This window comes from Chelonia mydas, chromosome 18, assembly GCF_015237465.2.
Source record: "Chelonia mydas isolate rCheMyd1 chromosome 18, rCheMyd1.pri.v2, whole genome shotgun sequence".
NCBI lineage: Eukaryota > Metazoa > Chordata > Testudines > Cheloniidae > Chelonia > Chelonia mydas.
In genome coordinates, this window is record NC_051258.2 from 7,562,519 (window position 1) to 7,584,636 (window position 22,118).

Consider the following 22,118-nt stretch of genomic DNA (forward strand, 5'->3'; position numbering starts at 1 on the left):
GCCCTTGTTGCCAAGAAGGCTAACGGCATGTTGGGCTGCATTAGTAGGAGCATTGCCAGCAGATTGAGGGAAGTGATTATTCCCCTCTAGTCAGCACTGGTGAGGCCACATCTGGAGTATTGCATCCAGTTTTGGGCCCCCCACTACAGAAAGGATGTGGACAAATTGGAGAGAGTCCAGCGGAGGGCAACAAAAATGATTAGGGGACTGGAACACATGACTTACGAGGAGCAGCTGAGGGAACTGGTCTTGTTTACTCTGCAGAAGAGAGGAATGATGCAGGATTTGATAGCAGCCTTCAACTACCTGAAGGGGGGTTCCAAAGAGGATGGAGCTTGGCTGTTCTCAGTGGGAGCAGATGACAGAACGAGGAGTAATGGTCTCAAGTTGCAGTGGGGGAGGTTTAGGTTGGATATTAGGAAAAACTATTTCACTAGGAGGGTGGTGAAGCACTGGAATGGGTTCCCTAGGGAGGTGGTGGAATCTCCTTCCTTGGAGGTTTTTAAGGTCAGGCTTGACAAAGCCCTGGCTGGGGTGATTTAGTTGGGGATTGGTCCTGCTTTGAGCAGGGGGTTGGACTAGATGGCCTCCTGAGGTCTCTTCCAACCCTGATCTTCCATGATTCTATGAAGTGGATTGTTCATCTGAGCTTTCGGTGCTGTTGTAAATTTCCAGCTGGGAGTCCAAGTTACCAGACTCCTGTGAGAATTAGCCTCAGTATAACTGGCCAAAAAAAATGCTAATTGTTTTTCCTGGGAACTTTTACAGCATCTTATCCTGAAAATTTTCAGATTTTTCAACAACAAAAACAGACGGATGAACAAAAAAACCCAAAAAACCCATCTGTTTTTTTAAAACTAAACATATTTTCGGTAAAAATGTTTTGCTTTTGGTTAGAAATGCTCAGTTTTAGAAAATCAAAAATGTTTCCCCCCCCCCCCCCCAAAAAGTTGGATTTTGATTTTTTGTGTGGAAAAAAATCAGATATTTTTCACTCCCTGCCGATGACCGAGATGGCAGGCATTCCAGAACCCCCCGTACCGTTTGCAGGCCTCGCAAAGCAAGTGTTGCCAAACAGGTGAAAAAGAGGAAGTGAGACTGCCAACTGGAGCTCCTTTCACTTCAACAAGCATAACCTCAGAAGTGCTAAATGCTGGCTCACTGCATCTCTGCCAGCGCGGTGGGATGGGCAATACTACCCAACACCCCATAAGAATTTCCACCAGGCACGGCGAGCTGCTCCGTCAAAAGCTGACACCTGCCTGGCTGACTTTCCAACATGTTCTGTCAGCCCAGGGTGCTGAGAACCAGAGAAGGACGAGGAGAGGCTTTCACAGTTCCCCTGAAGAATGAACAAGGGAGAGAATAATCAACAGGGGAGATGCTCCACATTGATTGTTGGCAATATGTGCAACCTCTACCTCACTGGAGGTATACGGGGCGAGACTGTATTTGTAATGGTGCTGTGTAAAGGAGAGTCCCGATCTGAAGTCCTAATTTCTTCCCCTCTAACTGTTGGAGGGAGAGAAACTCCATGGTGCTCTCAAAAGCAAACAGTCGTGGTTGATGCAGCTTTGCCAGTACACCTTTCTCCTGTTCTTCCAGCACTGGCCACGCATGTACGTTAGCCCCAATAATGTTGGTGCTGTGGTAAAATTTTGAACTGGGATTGTTGAGGAGCAGGATCTGTGGGTTCCCTAAGCATTGAACAGAGGGCCCCAAACTCATTGCTCAGAGATCATCATTGAGTTATCAGATGATAACAGCTTTCTGTCCCTGCCAAATCCTGGATTAGATTCAAACCAGTGAGTGGCCCTGGCCGAACTTTTCTGAGGCCTGATCTCAAACTCCCTGAAATCAGTGGCAGTCTTTCTGTGAACTTCAGTGGGCTTTGGATCAGGCACTTCCCAACTCTGGATCTCCCCAGACCTTGGGACTAACTCATCACTAGTTCCCTGAGAAGCACTGTGTGTCTGCCTTTCTCCTCCTCCAAGATTTGTTCTGCTCTGAGTACCTAGGACCTGTCGGTGCCTCCTCTCCCCTACATACACATAAAGGCATTTCCCCTCAGCCCAAGGGCAGGAGTAACACAGCCAGATTTGCATTGCAACAGGTGGGTAAAGTCAGCATGAATTAATGCAGAGCAAGATTAGAAGCAGCAGGAAAGAGAGAGGACTTGCCGAAGGTACCCCTGTTCTCCATGATAAAGCCTATTCCACCACTCTGCTGGGACAGAAGTCCAGGGATCTATCCAGATGAACTATTAACAAGGGGAGAGAAAGGCATAGCCACTTGAATCCATGTAGGACGGACTGACCCAAATCTGCTCCCGGACACCAAAGCTTTAGAGTTCCTCACCAGCCTGAAATCCAGTCCTTGTGTCAGGAAGTTCCTATAGAGCCAGGTTCCGTTTCTCTTCTCCTCCCAAACCCTGAGACTGATTGTCATCAAAGGACCCAGAGTCCGTGTAGTGGAAGGAAACGGTGGAGCTCTCCTGTCTGAAACCATCCGGCTAGCAGCTTGAAGAGGCCTGGCAGAGGAACATCCTCAAACAGCAAGAGGAGCCAATGGACTTGATCATCCTGTTGATGGTGCCTGGCTTCAGATCAGGCAGTGGCATCACGATGAGCAAGAGGGACCAGGCAGAGACAGCTGCTGCTGAGAAGGTTGTTTGCATCTGCGGAGAATGAAGCTCAGCAAAATGAAAGCTTGGAAGCAGATCCCATCCCATGCCTGCCCCACCTCCCTGCTGGTCAGTGCACCACGGGATTTGTTAGGACAGCTGCGCTGTGCTCCTGCTCCAGATCCGGACCCCGCCAAGGGGGAGCTGTGTTCATGAGTGTGAGCGTGGGACACGCAAAAGCATCTGCTGGTGCTCTCCGCTCCTCCCATCCCATCCTCCCACACACAGAGATCCCAGCCCTCTAGCTGTCACTCAGTCTCCAGTCGTGAGCCCAGTGTTCCCCAAAGGAGTCGGGCCTGCAGCTAAACTAGAACCAGAACCTCCCGTCCCTGAACCCTGGGGACGCTTGGCTGCAGATCTGAGTTCTGCAGCTCAGGCCCGTCTTTGGGTAGGGCACCCATAAACCATCCAGCAACACTTACAGCTGCCCACAGTCCTGGGGGCTCAGGGTCTCGGCCCCTGGCCACTTGTGAGCCAAAAGGCAGGGTCTGAGACTCAAACCCTACACCACCAAATGGTAGCATTTGCGCATCTCCGTGGCTAATCTACTGGCGCATGTGACAAACCTGTGCTTTGCCTTGTGTCTGTCCCCTCCGACAAACAGCCCACAGGAGAAAGGCAGCCTATGATGGTGGCTCTTCTGATGCTCTCGTCTACAGCATTATAAGAACACTGGGGCTAAGCTCATACACATCAGCGAAGCACCTGGTCTGCTCTACGGAAGTTGTGTCTTTCTCTGCAGAGTCAGAGTGGAGAGGAGGGGGTGAGCGCGTTGGATTGGCTGTGGCTGGAGCCTGTGTCAGGACCGGCACTCTCTGACCTTGTGCTGGCAACAGATCAAAGATCCAGCTTGATTTTTACAGCTGTCCGCTCCAGAGCAACTAGCCTAACGGTGCAGTGCTGGGAGCTTGGCGGCTGCTGCCCGCATGGCCACCCCCTGCTGTTAGATCACGCTGAGAGATTGAAGGACAGATCTTTCCCACGCTGTTGCATCTTGCAGGTGACCAATGTCTCCATGCATGGAGGCAGAAGTTGGCTATTTCCCCTCACCAGGTGTTTCCTGGACAGTCGACGTGTTGGAAATCCCAGTAGGCTCCATCAGACTCCTCCGGTTGGAGTTACCATCACCCCAGTAGCTCCATTGCTCTCTTCCTGAGTCAAGTTGCCAGCTGGAACCAATGTGAGAACTTCCATCTGGAAATTCCCCTGGAGCCCTTTCCCAGACATACAGCATGTGCCCCCACCACGTGCCGGAGTGCTCGCTCGGCCAGCCCTGCTCCTCAGGCAGACGGGCTTTGCCCACGGAGCTGACATTGGTCCTTCATAGCCGGGTTGGTGGTGGCATCCTGTCTTTGAACTGCTGGCTGCTCCCCAGCCAGGCAACATCCTCTCTTCAGCAGGGGTAGGAGCACTTAACAACCTCCCCTTCCTGAGCACAGCTGGGCCAATAACGGAGTTTTTACTTTGCTGATAATGCCAAAAAATCTGAAAAAAAACCCAAAATCTATTTGGATGGAACTGAAAAAAAGATTATTTTTTTTTAAACGTTTTCGTAATCTGGAAAAGAAAAAAAAATGGTTTTGTTCCAACGTTGAGTGGTTTTTAATGTTTTTCTTTAAACCATTCATTAAAATTGAAAGACACTTCAAAACAAAGCATCATTTTGAACCCAAAAAGTCACCGCAATTTGAGAGTGTTTTTTTCCGGTTCGAGCAATTTGTCGAAACCAACACAAACTCGAGGACCAGTTTGGTGTCGCCGATTCTTCATTTTACCCCGAAAACCATTTCAGCAGACACATTTTGCCTCACTCGTCCTCAGCTCCGGGAGGGGCCCAGAACCCAAACGGCAGGAGCCCGTGCCGAGCCAAGCAAGCTCAGGAGACAGGTGGTGAGCTAAAGAGATGAGACGGTTGTGCCAAGCACCGGGGCCGCTGTGGCACAAAGCGAGCCAGGGCCCTCTCTGTGGGGAGCGTGGCCAGATGGCTGCCGTGCGTTTCTTCCTGCTGCTGTGCCTTAAGGAACCCTGGCTCAGATCACAGCCCTGGGGGGGCAGGAGGATGGAGCCAGAGGGGTGTTTCTGAACAGTGGGGAATCAAGGGACACAGGTGGATTCTGGGAAGATGGATGAGGAGGCAAATAACCCGCTGCCGCCTTTCCCTGTTACCGGAGGACATCATGTCAGGCCGTCACAGGCGATTAACCGCCCGTCAGGCTGTGGCCGGGGTGGGACTCTCTGCCTCATTAGCTCACCAATGCCCGCTGTCTCTGAAGGCCAGAGCTGGCTAATGAGTGACTCGCTCTCATGCTTATTCATAGGGGAGCAGGTTTCAAGACGCGCTGATGATATCTCAGTGATTCATGGTTTCTGGCCCGTGTCCCCCTGCTGATCTCTGCCCAGATGCAGCAGCTGCCCCTGGCACCCCTGAGAAATCCCAGCTCCCCTTGTGTTTGGCTGCAGGGCAAACACGCAGGCCCTGCAAGGGGAGATCACCCATCCTGCCATCGCCTAACCCACCTGTATTCCACCGTAGTCACGGGCGTGTCACCCACTGGCTGGTGTGTGTGCACCAGCGCCCTCTGCTGGCTGGCATCTGAGCCCCGCATTGGTGTGTCATAGGCTTTCTACTGCTAACAGCCGAGGAGGAAGCCCCTTCCAGTCAAGGGGAAGGGGCTTGTGCTGTAGCAGCAAAAGGATCCCATCCAACCAACAGCGCTCAGAAACAGGTGGATTGGTGAAGAACTATCTGGTCATCTAATCTCTCTCCGTGGGGGTGCACCTACGCTCCCTACACCCGGCCGGCTGTGCAGTGAGGAGATATGGGGTGTCCAGGCCTCTGTGTGCTTCCTCAGCCCCACACATGATCTGCTCACACCCTGAAGCATAAAATCTGATTAGCTTTTTATTAACAGGCATAACGACTGCACCAGTGTTTATTAATGCGCATAAAAATTAGCCAGCTTCTTTTTTATACCCAGCCACAGTATCTGACTCTTCTGAGTATCCCACTGGCGTGAAGAAACCTTTGCTTTTAGCAGCCTGCCATCACTGTCACGAGTGGCCCCTTGTTCTTAGCTGGTGGGACTGGGGGAAAGGAGGAGGGAGGCACTGTGCAGTTTTTTCACTTGTCATCTGTGAAGAGACTAATCCCCTCCTACCCATTTCGTTCCCAGGCTCCACGGTCCTGGGTTCTGAAAGCTGCCATCACAGGCCAGCACTGATGTACCCTCTTCCCAGGGTTATGCACCGGGCCCTACCAAATTCACAGCCACGGAAAACGTGTCATGGACTGTGAAATCTGGTCTCCCCCTGTGAAATCTGGTCTTTTGGGTGCTTTTACCCTATACTACAGAGATTTCATGAGGGGGAGACCAGTGTTTCTCAAACTGGGGGTTCTGACCCAAAAGGGAGTTGCGGGGGGGGGGGGGTCACAAGGTTATTTTAGGGGGGTTGCAGTATTGCCACCCTTACTTCTGCACTGCCTTCAGAGCTGGGTGGCTGGAGAGCAGCAGCTGTTGGCCAGGTGCCCGGCTCTGAAGGAGGTGCCCCGCCAAGCAGCATCGCAGAAGTAAGGGTGGCAATTCCGCAACCCCCCGCTACAATCACTTTGCAAACCCCACCCCACCCCCAACTCCTTTTTGGGTCAGGACCCCTACAATTACAACACCGTGACATTTCAGATGTAAATAGCTGAAATCATGAAATTTACTATTTTTAAACTCCTACGACCGTGAAAAATTGACCAACATGGACCGCGAATTTGGTAGGGCCCTAGTTATGTGACACAGCTCAGGGATGATGGCTCAGTGGTTAGGGCACTTGCTTTGGATGTGGGCGGCCTGCGTTCAAGTCCCTGCTTTATCACAGGCCGCCAGTGTGACCTTGGGCCAGTCACTCAGTCTCTCCGAGCCTCAGTTCACCATCTATAACATGGGGTGACTAGCCCTGCCCTGCCTCACAGGGGTGTTGGAAGAATAAATATATTAAAGAGTAGAAGGCGCTCAGATACTGCTGTGATGGGGGTCTGATAAGTACACGGTGAGCTGGGGGTACAACACGGCCGCACACCTAAAGAATCACAGGCCAGTGGAGAGAAAAGGGCTTGGGATCTCAAGGGAGTGAAATCTCCATTGGGTCCAAGGAGGGAAGGGGGTCATATCTCAGGACTGTCCCCTGAGGAATCTCTGCATAGCGATGCTCAGTGTGCCACCCCCTAATGCCGTGAGCCTGCTGAGGAGAATTATGGGGTGGGGTGGGGTGGAAGGAGCTCTGCATGAGCGACCTCCAGTGCCAGTCCCGGCTGCTGTGCCCCCTCCTGCAGAGGTGGACAGGGGAGTGGAGCCAGCAGGCCTGTGCCAGGAAAAGGGCTGGCACAGCTTGTTTCCCCCACGGAGCAGGAAACAGAGGTTGGTTCGGATTCAAAATCTGAGCCCCGGCCCTTGAGGCAGCCCGACTCTGTGTTGCCCCTTACCCAGGGCAGACAGGAAGGTGCCAATCCAGCCCTATATGAGGGAAAGGCAGAATTCGGCTCTTTAAAAGACCCAGTCTGAAGGCTCTGGGTTGAGCTGGAACGTGTGGCACAACCTGGCTGCTTTCTGAGGCCAGCAATGAGGTCCTGCCATGTCAGTGCTGGTTTGGAGCTGCTGTGTGACGGGGGCACCTCAGAAGAAGCAGAGAGCCCCAACCCAGGGATTGTTACGCTAATGGAGCAAGTGCTGCCGCCCTGCTGGCTGAAATGCAGAGTGGCGGATTCAGAGCAAATGTATCGGGCCCATTTGTTTTCTCATTTTTATACTGTGTAGCTCGAGTGTGAATGATGGCGTTAATCCTGCTGTGTATGGATGGAAGTGAGTGGACAGCCATCCTAGTGTTCGTATATATATTCAAATAACATAGATACCGGGCAGTGATTCAATGGCTCCATGTCTAGTTGGCAGCCGGTATCAAGCGGCGTGCCCCAAGGGTCAGTCCTGGGGCCGGTTTTGTTCAATATCTTTATTAATGATCTGGAGGATGGCGTGAATTGCACCCTCAGCAAGTTTGCAGATGACACTAAACTGGGAGGAGAGGTAGATATGCTGGAGGGTAGGGATAGGATACAGAGGGACCTAGACAAATTAGAGGATTGGGCCAAAAGAAATCTGATGAGGTTCAACAAGGACAAGTGCAGAGTCCTGCACTTAGGCCTGAAGAATCCCGTGCACCGCTACAGACTAGGGACTGAATGGCTAGACAGCAGTTCTGCAGAAAAGGACCTAGGGGTTACAGTGGACGAGAAGCTGGATATGAGTCAACAGTGTGCCCTTGTTGCCAAGAAAGCTAACGGCATTTTGGGCTGTATAAGTAGGGGCATTGCCAGCAGATCGAAGGACGTGATCGTTCCCCTCTATTCGACATTGGTGAAGCCTCATCTGGAGTACTGTGTCCAGTTTTGGGCCCCACACTACAAGAAGGATGTGAAAAAATTGGAAAGAGTCCAGCGGAGGGCAACAAAAATGATGAGGGGACTGGAGCACATGACTTATGAGGAGAGGCTGAGGGAACTTGGGATGTTTAGTCTGCGGAAGAGAAGAATGAGGGGGGATTTGATAGCTGCTTTCAACTACCTGAAAGGGGGTTCCAAAGAGGATGGCTCTAGACTGTTCTCAGTGGTAGCAGATGACAGGACAAGGAGTAATGGTCTCAAGTTGCAGTGGGGGAGGTTTAGGTTGGATATTAGGAAAAACTTTTTCATGAGGAGGGTGGTGAAGCAGCAGAGGCCCTGCACAGCTGCAGGATTCACTGGCGTGTAGGGCTACTACGTCCCACAGGCTCAGGGTGGTATGCCTTAAGGCTTGTGATGCTCCAGCTGCGGAGCCAGTGGGGACAATGGGCCAATTCGCTACCTGGCATATATGTCTGTGCAGCAACTGACGGGGCCAATACACTACCAGGCACCACAAGTTCCATGCTGGACTTAAAGGGGCAGCCACAACCCGGGCTCCATCTGCAGCGTCAGAGAGAAGAGGTCCCCCCGTGCTGGTGATCTGCCTGTGGATATGCACCAGGTCCCCTTCAGCAGAGCCTGCTGCCAGCCCTCCCCACCTCGCCTGCTGATGAAGGCCCTGCTGTCCCCAGGCAGCCCCCTCGTGGTGCTATTTATATTTAAAGGCCGTGTTTAAAATAAATTTGCTGCCAGAAGCGATCAGAGGGAACAGACCAGGCAGGGTGCGCGCCACTCCCCAGCTCTGATTTATTTAGAGCGATGCCTTGTAGAACGCTCCTCTGTTGTCTCCTGGAAGAGAGTTGATTTGGGCTTTGAAGATGTGGGGATGCAGGGGACGCGGTGCCGGAAATCCCAGCCCTGCTAGCGACAAAGAGAGAAAAGTTACTTCATGAACTTGGCAAACCTGTGGCTTCCAGAGAACAAGAAGATCTGGCTCAGAGCTCTGTGCAAATCCAACTGCCAAACACCACCAGAATCTGGGTGTGAGGGGAGCTGTACTGGAGAGGAGGTTGGAGAAGAGGGTGGCTGAGGTTCTGCAGGGTAGAGAGCACCTTCACTGGGCAAGAGAGGTATTTGCACTGGGGAAGGGGCATGGTCCTCATCACCTGTGCTTTTGGCATGATGGTGTGACTTGGCCAGCCGTGTTTGGGTGGATGGTGAGTTTGAGAAATGCAACACAGTTGGCCCATGTGGGCCCTGGCACCTATTTCCCAAGGCGCTTTTAAGCCCCTTTGCCACAGAAAACTCTCCCGGGCAAATGGAGACTTCAGGACAAGTGCTTCCGTTAGCCTCTCTCTCCCTTCGCACCGTGTGCATTGTCATTGGCTGACTGGCCACTAAGTTGTCTTTCCTATGGATTCAACTGGACGGGCCCAACAGCCACAGCTGTCCTAGCTGTTGCTATGTATTGTTTTTCTTGAGGCACATACAGACACACACACGTTTTTCCATCTGCTTTCCATGCATTTCTCAAGAGCGGCTCTGATGCACCCAGGGACAACGTCCTTTCTCCAGAGTGTCTCAGAGGCCACGTGGGTCCCTGCCAGTGAAAGATCAGAGCAATGGCTCGTTTGAGGTGCCACATGTCAAAGGCCATTCTGGAGTTCCAGCCGGGTGGGTGTATCATGTCCCCCAAGTGGGAGAGCCTTGTTCAAATCCCAGGCTCAAGCCCCAGCTGTTTGGGCTGGCAAGAGCTAGGAGCAAGCATGGAGTGGCCATGGGAAGAGAGGAGCTGACAGGGGGTGTCTTGTCAGCGGGGGCGGGTGTCATGTGGAGACCAAAATTGTCAAAATGGGGGGCTCTGATGTGGAGTGCCACAGTTTGGGGGGGCCCAGCCTGAGAAATCTTGAGCAGAACACCCAGAACTCTCATGGGAGCCAGGGGGTCCACAGCCCCTCTGAAAATCAGGGCTCAAGTCAGGCAGGCAGAAGAAACTGAGGCCCCAAAATCAGAGGCTGCTTTGGAATATTTTGGGCTATGGCATGCTGCCCCCTGCTGGATGGAGTCAAGCGTGCCCGAGTGTTTTGTGACTCATTCAAGCTGGGTAGGGGGGCACCAGACTAGAGGCAGGTGGCGGTGCTGGGAAAATGCAGGGCTGAAGAGAGGAGCCTAGTGGGTGGGGAACTTGGCTGCAAGACCTCAGCTCAGTGAGAGTCAGGCAGATGGGGCGTGACTCCCCAGAGCTTGGGTTTGATGTTCACTTTATGAAACTACCCAGCGGCCTCTTGGACTTGGGATGCATGTAGGCCCCGATCCGCAACGATATTTATGCTCTTAACTCTCTCTGAAATCAATGGGGGGTTCGGTACTTCGATACCTTTGAGGCTCTGGGCCTTCGAACCCTACCAGTACTGAGTAGCCACTGGGCCATGGCCTAATTCCCGGAAGCAGAGCACTCATCCAGAACGAGGTTGCATCTCCCCAGCCCTCCTGGCTCAGGGCTGAAGAGTTTCCCACCCACCTACCCTCCAGGGCCCACATACCGCTGCTGTCCTTGCAAAGCAAGAGGCAGGGATGTTCCTCCCTGTGGGAGGGCGGCTATTGAGGTTGGCACAAACTCCCCTACAGATGGCTGCGTGCATTTCCCACCCCCACCCACCCAGGGAGCAAGAGGCCAGAAGACGTGCCCCTTCTCCAAGCGACGCTCATCCCATCCTCCAAGGCGAGTTGTCAGAGTGACCGAACGGGCCAGGTGGGCTTGTGACAGGAGGCGAAGGTAGGACAAAGCATCAGTGTCATCTGCTCACTCCGCCAGCCAGTTCCCCAGCACCACTGAGGCCTCCGCTCAGCTGCTTCATCTCGACCCGAAAACGCCCCAGCCAGGACGAGCCGGGGGGAGGAGGAGGAGGCAAAGTTGTCATGGCGTTGCCATGGCAATGGCACAGGCAACCTTTCCAGCTGAACCTTTGGCTTCATCCCTTCTCCTTTTTGGCACACGGCCTCATGCCACGCACCGGGCGCCATCCACCGTAAGACGCGACCGAGCACGCAAAGCCCATTACCGCCGCCGAGCAACAGTCACTGTGTGCATGGGGTCACGGCTTCCCTTCAGCGGCCAGCTACCTGGCACTTGGTTATTTGAATAACTAACCAGCATTTGAGAGCCACTACAAATGAAAAGCAGACAACTTTGGAAGGAGGGGGTGGTCATCGGGCTGAAGGGGGGGCACTATACCAATTTTGTGCAGAGTCTCCTGCCGCAGAATCTGACATCTATGCAAACAAAGGGCTGCAGAAGGAGGAATTAAACATAATGAGGGGGGTTGAGAGCTGCTAGCCGTATTCTCAGGGGTGGCATGGGTGGGGTAGCATGGGGGCAGCTTGCAGAGAGCCTAGTCCTGTCTAAAACGATGCTGCCTGCCTGGCCTCACTCTGAACGTAGCAGCGTGAGAGCGATTGCATGGGGGAGTCGTGGTATCGCCACTCCAATAGGTCAGAAAAGAGAAGAGAAAGAAAAGGAACCAGAGGAAAGAACAATAAACAGTGGGGCTAAATAGGGATTTATCTGTGGAATTATTTAAGGGCCCAATCCTACCCCTGTTGAAATCAGTGGGAGTTTTTCCATTGATTTCAATGGGAACCCTGCATAGTCATTCTTAAGAAGTCTCTGTTCTGTCTTAAATGCCGCATGGCCTTGACTGTAGGAGTGAATGGGTGACTCCTTGTATGTTGGGCTTTGGTAACAAAATATGGAGGTTTTCCTTTTTAAAAAAAATATTTTAATTAAAACTTTTTTTGTATTACCCTCTAATGCTGTAGGAAACATTTGATTTGCTTTAGTAAGAATCTAATTTAAATAAACATGTTATTTAAAAAAAAACCACTGCTCACCGAGCGGTCCTGAGCCGGAGTCTGAGCATTCGAGTACCTGTCTATCCATATATCACTCACGCAGGCATCTGTCTGTCTAGCCGTCTTGTAGGCATCTGTCATTCATGAAGATATCTGTCTATCTATCAGTCATCTTGACAACAGTCTATCCATCTATCAATCATGAAGGTATCTGTCTATCAATCATCTAGACAGCTGTCTATCCCTCTGTCACTCACGCAGACATTTTTTTATAGCTACTATATCATCTAGGCATTGATCCCACACTTTTCTTTATGGTACTGTACCACCTAAATGACTATTCAAGGTATGACTATTAACCAATATGGGCTGCTCACTATGGCAGTGTTTGTCTAAGTTGGGGATTCAATGCTCTGCTGACGTCCATTCTCTTTCCCCTCCTGTTTCTCTGCAGTGGCTCCCAAGGGCCCCAAAATCATGATGACCCCAACGAGAGCCCGAGTTGGAGACACAGTTCGGATCTTGGTGCATGGCTTTCAGGTCTGCAGGTTTTTTTATCCTCCTAGCTCAATAGGGCCTGGTTTCTGTTGCACTGACAGATGGTAATACATCTCCCTATGCAGCAGATTTATGAAGACTGGCAAAGGAGCGGATTAGGGGTGGGGAGAGTGGGTTGGTTTAGTTTAGTTTGACTTTAGGGTTTGATTTTTTCCCCCCAGCAGTCAGGCCCTCAACTAAGCCACTAATTTTGTTTGCAGGTTCTGCAGTTGCACATGCAAAGCAGGGAATTGCGCATACAGGTGGATAACAACGGCAGTTGGCTTGCAGAGTTCCTTGAGTTGCATGTCCACTCATACTAACTACACACGTAAATAAGACGTGCAATTCCTCATGGATTTTGCATGCTCAATTACACCCTCAACTCTTGAAATTGGCTCTTTTGTCTCCCAGTTCGAAATTGATTTGTTGTCACTTGGAGTTTTCTCTAATAGAAATCACTTCACTAAACAAATGCCCACGCTTTTTGGCCTGGCGTATTTATTCTGTAAATGAACAACGCAGTAATTATGAACCTAGCTTGCGACTTTAGAGGTGGGTGCTCTCTCTCTAGACTAAATATGTGCCTTTTATGGGATCTATTAACGAGGAAACAAGATGTGTTCTTAACTCCTTTTAGCTAACACAAGAGAAAGAGTGGTTTGAGCATTGGCCTGGGGGGGAGGGATAGCTCGGTGGTTTGAGCATTGGCCTGCTAAACCCAGGGTTGTGACTTCAATCCTTGAGGGGGCCATTTAGGGATCTGGGTCAAAAATTGGGGATTGGTCCTGTCCTGCTTGGAGCAGGGGGTTGGACTAGATGACCTCTTGAGGTACCTTCCAACCCTGATATTCTATGATTGTAAGAATAGGGTGACCAGATGTCCTGATTTTATAGGGACAGCCCCGATTTTGGGGGCTTCTTTTTCCCACCCCCTACCCCGATTTTTTACACTTGCTATCTGCTCACCCTAGAAGAGAAGGCAGTTTGTAGTTCTAACACACACTGGCCGGTCGGGGCAATGCCTTGACCTGCTAACACCTACAATAATGACAGTCTGCCTTGCCTGCGCTAGGGTTTTAGCTTGTTAGTTACCACATGTTAGATGATCCGAGTTATGAACACAGCTTTTTTCCTGGAGCAGACAAGAGTTAAGCTCTAGTATTTTGTTATTATGAGACAGATTCTCTAGGGCCTGACACCTTGTGCAGCCCTTCTCATTTGTGCAAAGGCGTTGTAAAGTGCCCCCCCTCCCAGATCTTCCTCTCGTGGGTGGTAGCATTTCATATCCACCTGTCCCGTGTTTTGCACAGACTCCAGTTGCAAAGCAGCGTAGGACCAGCCTCTGTCTGTACATCCAGCCTGCTGCCTGTTGAGTTTTTAATCTGATTCCTTTAACGGTAAATGACTTGTGGAGGATTTGAGATCTACTACATGCCTTTGTATCTGCGCCTGCATGTGTTGTTTTTACAAGGCTAACACAGCTAAGGAAGCTAAAATCTAACCATGCCAATTAATTTATTCATGCCCTAGAGCCTTTAAGGTACATCTACACTGCAATAAAAGACCCATGGCCCAGCCACAGCTGGCTCAGGTCAGCTGACTTGGGCTCGCAGAGCTGCAGGGCTAACAATTGCAGTGTAGACATTTAGGCTCGGGCATGGGTTGGAGCCCAGGCTCTGAAACCTTGTGAATGGGGTGGGTCTCCAAGCCTAGATTCCAGCCTGAGCCCAGATGTCTACACTGCAATGTGTAGCCCCAGCCTGAGCCCCACATGCCCAAGTCAATTGACCTGGGTTCTGAGAGTCGGTGCTACAGGGGTTTTTTATTGCAGTGTAGACGTACCTTAAGTGGTGAGCACTAGCATTTCAGGGGTGACTCGGGGCAATCCAGGCTGTCACCTGGAGGATCTGTGAAGTTCTCTGCCAGCTTTGAGGTCAGACTGTCAATGGTTCCCAAACTTTCCTGGTCCACGTAGCTCCTCCTTAAAAAATTGGTGTAAGGTGACTGGCTGGTACATCAAGCTCAGCTATCACATGGGATACATGTACCACCATTTGGGAACCCTTGGATTAGAAGATCTAACGGTTCCTTCTGGCCTTAATATCTGACTCCATGGGTCTTTGGGAGGAGGAAAGGTGCTATCTGCAATGCCAGTAATTAACTCTGTGTTAGGTCAGCAGAGGTTGCAGTCATGAAAATGACTCTGTTTTATTAAAATAACCCATGTATTTAAAGCTGTTTTCCCCATCTTGGCTGCAGAATGAAGTCTTCCCCGAGCCCTTGTTCACCTGGACCCGTGTTGGGAGCAGGCTCCTGGATGGCAGCGCTGAGCATGATGGGAAGGAGTTGGTCCTGGAAAGAGTGCCAGCTGAGTTAAACGGCTCAATGTATCGCTGCACTGCTCAGAACCCACTGGGGTCCACAGACACCCACACCAGGCTTATAGTGTTTGGTACGGTTTATACCCTTCGGAAGAATCCTCCTCTGTCCCACGTTACTCCAGCTTACAATCAGAGAATCATAGAATATCAGGGTTGGAAGGGACCTCAGGAGGTCATCTAGTCCCACCCCCTGCTCAAAGCAGGACCAATCCCCAACTAAACCATCCCAGCCAGGGCTTTGTCAAGCCTGACCTTAAAAACCTCAAAAGAAGGAGATTCCACCACCTCCCAAGGCAACGCATTCCAGTGCTTCACCACCCACCTAGTGAAAAAGTTTTTCCTAATATCCAACCTAAACCTCCCCCACTGCAACTTGAGACCATTACTCCTCGTTCTGTCATCTGCTACCACTGAGAACAGTCTAGATCCATCCTCTTTGGAACCCCCTTTCAGGTAGTTGAAAGCAGCTATCAAATCCCCCCTCATTCTTCTCTTCCGCAGACTAAACAATCCCAGTTCCCTTAGCCTCTCCTCATAGGTCATGTGTTTCAGTCCCCTAATCATTTTTGTTGCCCTTCGCTGGACATTTTCCAATTTTTTCACATCCTTCTTGTAGTGTGGGGCCCAAAACTGGACACAGTACTCCAGATGAGGCCTCACCAATGTCGAATAGAGGGGAACGATCACGTCCCTCGATCTGCTGGCAATGCCCCTACTTATACAGCCCAAAATGCCGTTAGCCTTCTTGGCAACAAGGGCACACTGTTGACTCATATCCAGCTTCTCGTCCACTGTAACCCCTAGGTCCTTTTCTGCAGAACTGCTGTCTAGCCATTCAGTCCCTAGTCTGTAGCGGTGCATGGGATTCTTCCGTCCCAAGTGCAGGACTCTGCACTTGTCCTTGTTGAACTTCATCAGATTTCTTTTGGCCCAATCCTCTAATTTGTCTAGGTCCCTCTGTATCCTATTCCTACCCTCCAGCGTATCTACCTCTCCTCCCAGGTTAGTGTCATCTGCAAAGCTTGTTCACAATGTCCTCACTACCGCTGACCAAATAGAAACTGGCTTTCCCTTTGGCCTGTCCATGCTGCCTTGTCATTTGCTGTTTGCGACTCCATGTGTGACTGGCATTTTGATTGTACGAACGTTTGCCAGCAGCACATTTCAGGCCCTTAGCTGAGAATAATCATTAATATTATTTATTTTATGGCTCAAATAACTAGCCCAGGGTCCCTGTCCTGAAAAATTTATGATCAAGAAGTGACATTTGTGGGAGTTGTTTATAATGCATATGGGACAATAACTGATTATTTTGGTTCTCTGCCAGTTCTGGGAAAAAAAAAAAAAAAATCATTTAGGATCAACTGAAAACACATTTTTTGACATTTTTGCAGAGAGGGACAGGGCTATCTTTTTCATACATTGGGCTGCTGAGAGACCACGAAGAGAGAATCAATGTTAACCATTGTCCTCCCAGCAGTATGGAGAGTAGAACGGGTCTAGAAATGAGAAAGAGGCAAAAACTCTTGAGTAAAAAATCCGACCTCAATTCCTCTCTGACCCGCAGTCAGGAGCAGTTAGAGAGATAAGATTCTGTTCCTGCTGACGAAACTCAGCAATGCAAGGAAATCCAAAGAGTCAGAGCTGCCCAAGATCACCCTTTTTAGGGTTTCCCACTTCGTTGGGCATCAATCATTGACTGACCCTTGTTATCGAGAAAGGCAGAGTGCAACAGTGGTGTGAAAGAGACATTAGCTTTCCGTATCCCATGAGATAAATGTGCACTTAAAAGCTCCTTTTGATGTTATGCCATCTGAAATTAGCATCTAATTCTAATTAGTATCTGTGTATATTTTGTTTTAATTAGAAAACCCAAATATTCCAAGAGGAACAGAGGACTCAAATGGTAAGTTTGGATCCTATGCTGCGTTTCATCATAAATTACAGCTAATTTCTGAGTTAGAACTGAACACCTCATGTTCTTAGGAGGCCATGCACAGATAAACCTGTGTGCTTAGTCTTCTGGCCAAGAATCTTCCACGCCCCAAGGAACCAAACGTTTTCTGACAGTTTATATTATGATCCATAGTGTTACTAATCACCTAGCAGTCAATAAGGAGCAGGACAAACTATGCAGACTATGATGATTGTTCCTCTATATAGACAAAGAAGTTTGTTTTCACCATCATCACTTCAGCTGGTCAAAATAAATTTCATCTAAACTTTTTTCCAATGAAAAAAAGTAATTTTTGACAGAACAGATGTTTATACAAAAAAACAAATTCCATTTTGTCAATTACTTTTTCAGGTTCTCACTGAAAAAAACAAGACCCAAAAATTGAGGGCGGGAGGGGGGAATCAATTTTGGAGTTTGTTTCTTGATGAAAAGCTGTAAAATTTCTCAGAAAACGAAAATGTTTGGTTTTCATCCAGATTTTTCACAAGGGGGAAAAAAATCATTCCTGAATCAGCTCTCCTCCATTCTCACGGCAATCTGCGGTATTCCAGCCCCGAGCCTGCCTTTTCTAGCACATCCTTACACTGCTTCCCGCTGTAGTGTTCAGGCCCTACCCCAACAATTGTTGGCAGTACAGGTTCGGTTTCAACAAAACTCCTGCTTTGAAAAAAAAAAATTGGAAAGAAAAGGGGGCTTGAAATTGTCAAAATGGGACGTGTTTTGACATTTGCTAAACAAAGAGTTTCATTTTCCAGTTCAAAACTACTTTTCATTTTGAAATTTTAATTTATAGCAGAAAAATAACCCCAAAATAAGGTCAATACTGAAATGGAACATTTCAAAATTATCTAAAGAAGACGATTTGATTGATCTGGCCCGAAAACGGTTGTGGATTTTTGGTTTGGGAACATGTTTAAGATTTTTGACTTTTCATCCCAGTTCAGGACGGGAAATTTTTTTTTGAAAATTCTCAAGAGTCGAGAAAAGCATTTCCCGGCCAGCTCTACACACAGCTCTTTATGCCAGCAGAGAATTTGCCCCAATAAGGGTTGTGCCTGGTTCTGACACTGCTGAATTTGGCCCTGGAAGCCCTGGGGATGGTGCAGGGTATGTTAAAGTGTTGGCAGGGATTCTGCATTACCTTACACCCTCCATTGGTTTTCCTATGGCACGGACACCTCCTCTCCCCCAGTGTTTAAACTGCACTGGTTTGGCACACCCAGTGAATGCCAGATCAGTAATCAGCAAAAGTTACAGCTGTGTATCACTGACAACCATTTTGCAACTATCATATCTTGGCATGTCAGCACCTCAGGGCAGGGCTCTGGGCCAGATTCTGATCTTGGACCAACCACTATGAGAAAGGATGATCTTGTGCTTAAGGGACTGGACTGGGATTTGGGAGAGCTAGGATCAGTTCCTGGCAATATCGCACACTCCCTATGTGACCACAGGCAGGTCACTCAGTGCCTCAGTTTCACCGTCCCCGAAATGGGGATACCAGTACCTCTGTTCTCCCACCCTTTGTCTTGGCTATTCAGACTGCAGGCTCTTTGGGGCCGAAAGCGTCTCTTGCCATGTGATTGTAAACCACAATGGGACCCGATCTCAGCTGGGGCCTCCAGCTACTACCATAATACAAGTAATGAATATTAAACTCCATTAGCATTGGTGGGAATCCAGATTAATGTCGCTGAAATCAATGGAGTTACTCCAGCAGCATGACTGTGATCAGAATCTGGTCCATTTGTCTGTAAAGCACCATGCCTGGTGCTATAGAGAGAGAGAAACAGTCTCTTAGTTTGCATATAACTACAGGACACCATTGGTCACCTCATCTCTAACCCTAACCCTTCCTTGTTTTGTCTAGGTTCAGTGACCAGCCACAACGGCTTCCGACTAATTTTGATGCTCACCCTGACAGTGATCCTGGAGCTGACGTGAAGGCTTGCCTCTTCTTCCTCCTCCCTTGAACAGCTCCACCCAGCATTTACCTCTCTGTCAACTGGTTTTCTTTTCTTTTCTTTTTTTCTTTTCTTTTTCTAAACTATTTACAGTCTTGTTATTGGTCTCTTTCTGTCTGTGTCTTGGCTTCCTCAGTCGATTTAATTAAAATGAAAAAAATTCCCCCTGGTAAAAGGCAGTGCGTATTATTTGCCATGTGCAATCCTTGGCCTATAGAAAGGGCAATCTGGTCCTTGCACATGCAAAAACAAGGGCCGGTGATTACACACAAAAGCACATACAGGGAATGCATCCATGCGCATATTTTGCAGATGCAACTTGGGCACTGATGTTAGCAAAAGTCACCCCGTCTAGCCATATGGAGGCAGAAAGTCTAATAGAGGATGGGGCTGGGAGCGAGGACAGCTGGACGCTATCCCCAGCTCTGTCACCAATTCTGTGTGACCTTGGACGAGTCGTTTTGGTCAAAATTTTCAGAGGTAGCCACTGATTTTGGGTTCACACCCCAACTTTCCAGCTGTGCTGAGCTCCCATTGATTGCAGTTGGAGTTAAAGGCACTCAGCCCCGCTGAAAATCAGACGCCAGATGTCTTAGGTTATTTACTCAAAAACTGTGGCCGCTTTTGCAAACTTGCTTCCTTAACTTCTGCCTCAGTTTCCCTCACTGCAGATTGGGCCAGATCCACCTGTGCCATAACCCCATTGCTTTCAGTGGCGTTACACCAGTCGTGATATATTAGACTTGAAATCAGAATCTGTTTGTCCCCCTTAATGCTTGGGCTCTTGTGAGTAGAGGAGAGAAAACTAAGTGTAGCCAAGGGTTTATCTAGTACAAAACAGAGGCCAATTCTAGGGCCAAGGGCAGATTCTTTAACCCTTGGTTGCTGAGTGCCCAAGTTTGTACATATTCCATGTGCTTTTATTGTTATTCATTATTACATTTATGATGTTAGCCCCTGCAAAGGGAGAGCTGCATGGGACCCTGTTTTCCTGTCTCATGAACATTTCTACTATATAGAAAAGTGACAGGGTGACAAACCAAAATCCTGAAAATATTTGCAAACCAAAAAGGCCAATTTATTTATTTATTTATTTAGGTTCTGGGCCATCAAAACATTTTGTTTTCAATGGCAACCATTTGTTTGTATATTTTGATTTGTTTGTTTGTTTTGTTTTCTCTAATTAGCTTAAGGCTCTCAACAAAACGTCCTTTTGAACCAGAAATCCAGACTTGGTTTAGAAAAATGGTGAAACAAAATATTGACAGTTTAAAAGCTTTGGTTTCAACTTTGTTTTAGTCAAAAAAAAGGTGTCACACCAGGCCCTTTCCCACAAACCATTTCAGTTGCAACAGAACGGCATGTTCTGATACCAAAAAAAAAGGGAACCGCATTCTGGCATGTCTTCGCAGCAGTGTTGTAAGCAAGCCACGAGAAGTCATTCTTCTGCTCTACTCCACTCTGATTAGGCCTCAGCTGGAGTATTGTGTCCAGTTCTGGGGGCCACATTTCAGGAAAGATGGGGACAAATTGGAGAAAGTCCAGAGAAGAGCAACAAAAATGATTAAAGGTCTAGAATCATGACCTAGGAGGGACGATTGAAAAAATTTGTTTAGTCTGGAAAAGAGATGCTTGAGAGGGGACATGATAACAATTTTCAAGTACAAGTTGTTACAAGGAGGGAGAAAAATGGTTCTTCTTAACCTCTGAGGCTAGGATAAGACGCAATGGGCTTAAATTGCAGCAAGGGCGGTTTAGGTTGGACATTAGGAAAAACTTCCTACCTGTCAGGGTGGTGAAGCACTGGAATAAATTGCCTAGGGAGGTTGTGGAATCTCCATCATTGGAGATTTTTAAGAGCAGGTTAGACAAACAGGGGTGGCAGATGACAGAACAAGGAGCAATGGACTCAAGTTGCAGTGGGGGAGGTCTCTTTTGGATATTAGGAAACACTATTTCACTAGGAGGGTGCTGAAGCACTGGAATGGGTTCCCTAGGGAGGTGGTGGAAGCTCCATCCTTAGAGGTTTTTAAGGCCTGGCTTGACAAAGCCCTGGCTGGGATGATTTAGTTGGTGTTGGTCCTGCTTTGAGCAGGGGCTTGGACTAGATGACCTCCTGAGGTCTCTTCCAATCCTAATCTTCTATGAACACCTTTCAGGAACAGTCTAAATAATACTTACTCCTGCCATGAGTGCAGGGGACTGGATTAGATGACCTCTCAAAGTCCCTTCCAGTCCTATCAGTCTATGAAAAACGTTTCATGGGGCAATGCCCAACCAGGTCCACCTGACGTCCCTGACTAAGATCAAGGTTCCCACGGTGCCAGGCGACGTACACACATACTGAGACAACCGCTGCCCTAAAGAGCTTACATGCTAAATAGTCAAGACAGACAAAGAATGGGCGAGCACAAGTATTATTAGCCCCCTTGCAGCTGAGAGGCGAGACTAAGTGGTTTGCCCAAGCTCCATGACATGAATGGCAATCCCCTGAGTCCCAGCCCAGAGACTTAACCACAAACCTACCCCTTCTCTCAGCTCCTCATCGGTGCCGACTTCCCCTCTTTCCCTTGGGTGCTCAAACATTTCCCCCCCCCGCCACCTCCGGCCTTGCCCCCATTCCAAATCCCCACCTCTTCCCCGCCTCCTCCTCTGAGTGCGCCACATTCCCGCTCCTCCCCCTCCCTTCCGGCGTGTGCTAATGCCACCAAACAGCTGTTTGGCAGCGGCTGGGCGGGAAGCGCTGGGAGGTAGGTGGCAGAGTGGGGACATGGCGCACTCGGAGCGGGGAAAGGAGGAGGAGGACGGGCAGGATGGGGGGATGAGAGGAGCTTGGCTGTCAGTGGGTGCAGAGCACCCCCTAATTTTTCCCCATGGGTGCTCCAGCCCCGGAGCACCCACGGAGTCGGCACCTATGCACCCACTGGAGCCAATGGGCAACATCATGGTTCCAGCACCTTAGCCAGGCTTGAGTGCCGACTTCATTAAATAGCACCTTAGAGCCAGGCCAGCTGGCTGTAAATCCTGGGCTGGAGATGAGTGGATTCTGGCTCCAGCCACTGCCTGCGGGCTGGTGCCAACGAAACAGATTGAGGCGCTAACACATGCTTAGCAGGATAATAAAATAAAAAGCAGCCTCTCGTCCAAAGGGAGCGGGGGAGGGAAGCAACAACAAAGGTCACTTCCTGAAAACTCATTTTAATAGGCAAACAAAATGCCTTAATTATGCTACAGCATCATTTATTCATGATGCCTCATGCAGGTCCAGGAAGAAACCCTGCTCGGAAATGAATATTTAATTTCCTTGTTCTGACAC

The 22,118-nt window shown here is 49.3% G+C and overlaps 1 protein-coding gene across 1 annotated transcript in view; it reads left to right on the plus strand.

The window, feature by feature from the left end:
* IGSF21 (immunoglobin superfamily member 21) overlaps positions 1-18,971 on the plus strand; it is a 258,358-nt gene extending 239,387 nt beyond the window's left edge. The window contains exons 7-10 of the mRNA XM_037881422.2: positions 12,415-12,500; positions 14,760-14,952; positions 16,749-16,787; positions 18,709-18,971. Coding sequence (XP_037737350.1) covers positions 12,415-12,500; positions 14,760-14,952; positions 16,749-16,787; positions 18,709-18,782 — 392 coding nt within the window. The 3' untranslated portion in view covers positions 18,783-18,971. The remainder of the gene's footprint in view (positions 1-12,414; positions 12,501-14,759; positions 14,953-16,748; positions 16,788-18,708) is intronic.
* Positions 18,972-22,118: the final 3,147 nt, after the last annotated feature.